The sequence below is a fragment of the Vigna radiata genome, chromosome 8 (genome assembly GCF_000741045.1).
Source record: "Vigna radiata var. radiata cultivar VC1973A chromosome 8, Vradiata_ver6, whole genome shotgun sequence".
Taxonomy (NCBI): domain Eukaryota; kingdom Viridiplantae; phylum Streptophyta; class Magnoliopsida; order Fabales; family Fabaceae; genus Vigna; species Vigna radiata.
The window spans coordinates 41,596,679-41,599,887 of record NC_028358.1 but is presented as its reverse complement, the minus strand read 5'-3'; the positions used below and the strand labels follow the sequence as shown (position 1 = coordinate 41,599,887).

The following is a 3,209-nucleotide window of genomic DNA, read 5'->3' as shown; positions in this document are numbered from 1 at the left end:
CATATTATGACGTACAAAAACGAACTATGACGTACATAATTTTGTACATTATAACAGGTCTACACATTCATTTTATAACGTAGCAAAAATTTACTAAATTAATGTATTTCAATAAATAAGAAAGAAAAATTTATAAATTTTATATTTTTCTAAAAAATATATTAATAATTGAAGTATAAATTGAAAATTCTAAATTAGGTAAAAATAAATTAATTAAATTGAATAATATATAAGAAAAAAATCACATATTAAATTCAATGAAATGCATGTTACGTAAATTTTTACTAATAAATGTGTAAACATATTATAAGGTCGTCATATATCTTTAAAACAACTGATAAAGATTATATTTTCCATCATCAAAATTTGTCTTTGCATTTTCTTGATCCTTTAGTTATTCTTGATCCATTAACGTCTTTAGACCTAAAGAGTTCACAGTTATTTTTTCTCCTTTACTAAAATATGGAATTGATTTTTATATTTTGATTGTATGTGATTTTCGTTATCAATCGATATTCCAAAAATCAATCAAGTTTCACCTACTTATTAAATTAATCTTTTACAATTAATGGCAATCTTGACATTGATACAACGATAACACTAAATTTGGAAGGGAAGGGCGCCTATGCGCAAGTCACACAACTGGAATTTGGACAATGGATTTGAAATTCACGAAAATAAATTAACAAGACAAAATACAATATTAAAAAGAACAATATAATCTGTCAATAACTCAATATCGGTAAAGCAACCAAATCTGATTTTGGGTGCTCAACAAACCCAGATGTATTACGAGCAAAAAATGTCTGATTGTCAAAACAAAACTGGTTTACTCGGCTTACACAAACACTAAACTGAAGTTTTAAACTTAATTTTCAATGATAACATCAGAAACAGAAAACTACAACAAGCTGAATGCAGTATCACTGAATTAAGCTCCAACAATTTCGGTGGGTTCCTCTGCAATTGTTTCATCAGCAGGTCTGTCTACCTTTGTGCCAACATCTTCTGAGTAATCACCATGAACCTACAAGGGCCAAACCGAAAAGAAATACGCTTAAAAGGTGTCATCAACATATACCAGTAAAAACTTTATTACTTGGCAAGACATGATAAGTGCCGTGATCAACAAATCATAAGGTTTTAATCAAGGGAATAATAGATATAAACATTAAGTACAACAAAATTTCTATTTCGGTGCCTACAACAAAATGAACTAGTTTATAGATAAAAAAAAGATAACGTGCTCAATTTGCTCAGCTGATCCATCTATCCACAGGAAAAGAATTCAAAAACCCTGGACATTCGTATGAATAACAAGGATGGCCAGATTTATTAACAATACAAATTGTCTATCAACTATTACTTCAGAAACACATTAAGTTATCTCCTAATGGTAAACCAAACACACACAGTAGACATCAAAGTTTATTCGGCTAAAGGAATTTGTGAAATATTTTCCACGAAATCTAGTATAGAAGAAAGATGAAAGAAAATTATTTTAAAAATTACCTCCATCAATTTCCCAAGATCAAACTTAGGAGCTTTAAGGATCTTGACTTTTCGGACAAACACGTTCTGCAGAGGATAAATGCTAGACGTGGCCTTCTCAATTTCTTTTCCAATAATCTCAGGAATGAACTTTCGGACCAACTCCTTCAAATCACAGGCTGTTGCCTGGTTGGTCATGATCTCTCTCATCTTCCTACGTATCTGAAAAGTTAAGCGTATGATATCAATTATTAAACTGCAATAACGTAGCAAAAAAACACAAACTCTGCAGTTAAAATCCACTATGCACTGTATACAGAGAAATGCAACCAGAACACGTCCTGTACAACATATTGAATGCGAAGTACATACTTTGTGTTGACAAACAAAACCAAAATATTGCTCAACAGTAGAATCTTACTACAATGTTGGTGTGTATACCTGTCTAATCTGGCTTGATTGTGCATAACAGGTTCTCTTCACCTGGTTAGCTCTTCTCTTGGTGAATCCAATACAAAACATCCTCAATGTGTAATTATCAGTTGTCTTCACATCCACATGGGCTTCAATAAGAGTTTGCCATTTTCGAACCAAAGACCTCAGTTTGTCTGTGGTGAAATCCATTCCCTAGAAAATGAAAGATTAAAAGATTCATATTAATAAAAAAACAACGAAGGATGATATAATGAACAGAAATAGTATAGTCATCAATCATACCCAGAAATTCGTCAGGACATTCTTCCCTTGAACATCTTCAGCTCTCAGCCGTATCTTCCTGAATGCATGATCCTCATCTCCTTGAAGATCAGCCAATGAGACCTCAAACACTCTATGTTTGAGTCCTTCAGAAGCAATCTGTAATTTGAAACAACCACGGTAAACATAATTAAATTACTGTCCATAATACGCGTGTAGATAAGCAACTGACGATTGATAAACAGCAGACCCTTAGAAGATTCATAGACCCTTGTTTTCCCAATAGAATAAAAAAAGCAATAAACAGACACCTCAAAGTTTAAACCTATAATTATTTTTCCCATATATTATAGAGATCTAAGAAAAAAAAAAGGAAGCTGACATTCTGTTTAAGTACTCCCGGTTTACACGGTTAATATAGGAACTAGTCATTCGATGAAATGCACCAGAATTACAAAGAAAAAAATCCCCAGTCAAAAGCAACACATGTGTATCAACCAACTTATCAATATCACCATTCATTTCCCAGCTATATCATAAGAAAAGTTCAAAAATGAAAGACCTATTACAAGTGATCCACAACACAAAGCCAACAAATTTTCACTAAAATGGTAAAAATCCCAATTCTTTGTACATGTTCCGAAAGCAATACCTTGGTACCCTGAGTACGAGAGACGAGGGTTTTGCCAACATTTTTTACTTGGAAAACAGAGGGAGCCTTAATGTCATACCAATCCTTCTTGGAAAAGGGATCGGCTCTGCAAATTCATACAAAAACGAAACCCATATTTCAATTGAAAAACTAATACAACTAACAAAGAGAAGAAACATGTCACAAAGGATAGAAATGGAAGATACTAACGCCTTCTTCTTGCCACCCTTCTTCCCTTTGGAGATGCGCTTGTTTTTTCCAACGGCCATGGCTCACTGTGTGCGGTGTGAGTAACAGCAGCTGCGAATGACAACAAGAGCAACTATGGCACCCGAAAAAACCTCAAACCCTAACCTTTTATATACCTCTC

The 3,209-nt window shown here is 33.2% G+C and overlaps 1 protein-coding gene across 1 annotated transcript; it reads right to left on the bottom strand.

The window, feature by feature from the left end:
- Positions 1–682: 682 nt before the first annotated feature.
- LOC106769617 (40S ribosomal protein S3a) lies at positions 683–3,209 on the bottom strand. Its single transcript, XM_014655304.2, has 6 exons — positions 3,050–3,209; positions 2,840–2,945; positions 2,209–2,346; positions 1,933–2,118; positions 1,513–1,713; positions 683–1,027 (listed from the first exon to the last, which is right to left on the bottom strand). The coding sequence occupies exons 1-6, from the start codon at positions 3,106–3,108 to the stop codon at positions 932–934; spliced, it is 786 nt and encodes a 261-aa protein (XP_014510790.1). The 5' UTR covers positions 3,109–3,209; the 3' UTR covers positions 683–931.

Excerpts from the sequence above, each read along its gene's own strand:
- LOC106769617 (XM_014655304.2), bottom strand. The coding sequence starts at position 3,108 with ATGGCCGTTGGAAAAAACAAGCGCATCTCCAAAGGGAAGAAGGGTGGC. Across the intron at positions 2,347-2,839 it reads CTCGTACTCAGGGTACCAAG|ATTGCTTCTGAAGGACTCAA; the intron begins GTATTGCTTTCG and ends TTCAAATTACAG. Across the intron at positions 2,119-2,208 it reads ATGTCCTGACGAATTTCTGG|GGAATGGATTTCACCACAGA; the intron begins GTATGATTGATG and ends TTCATTTTCTAG.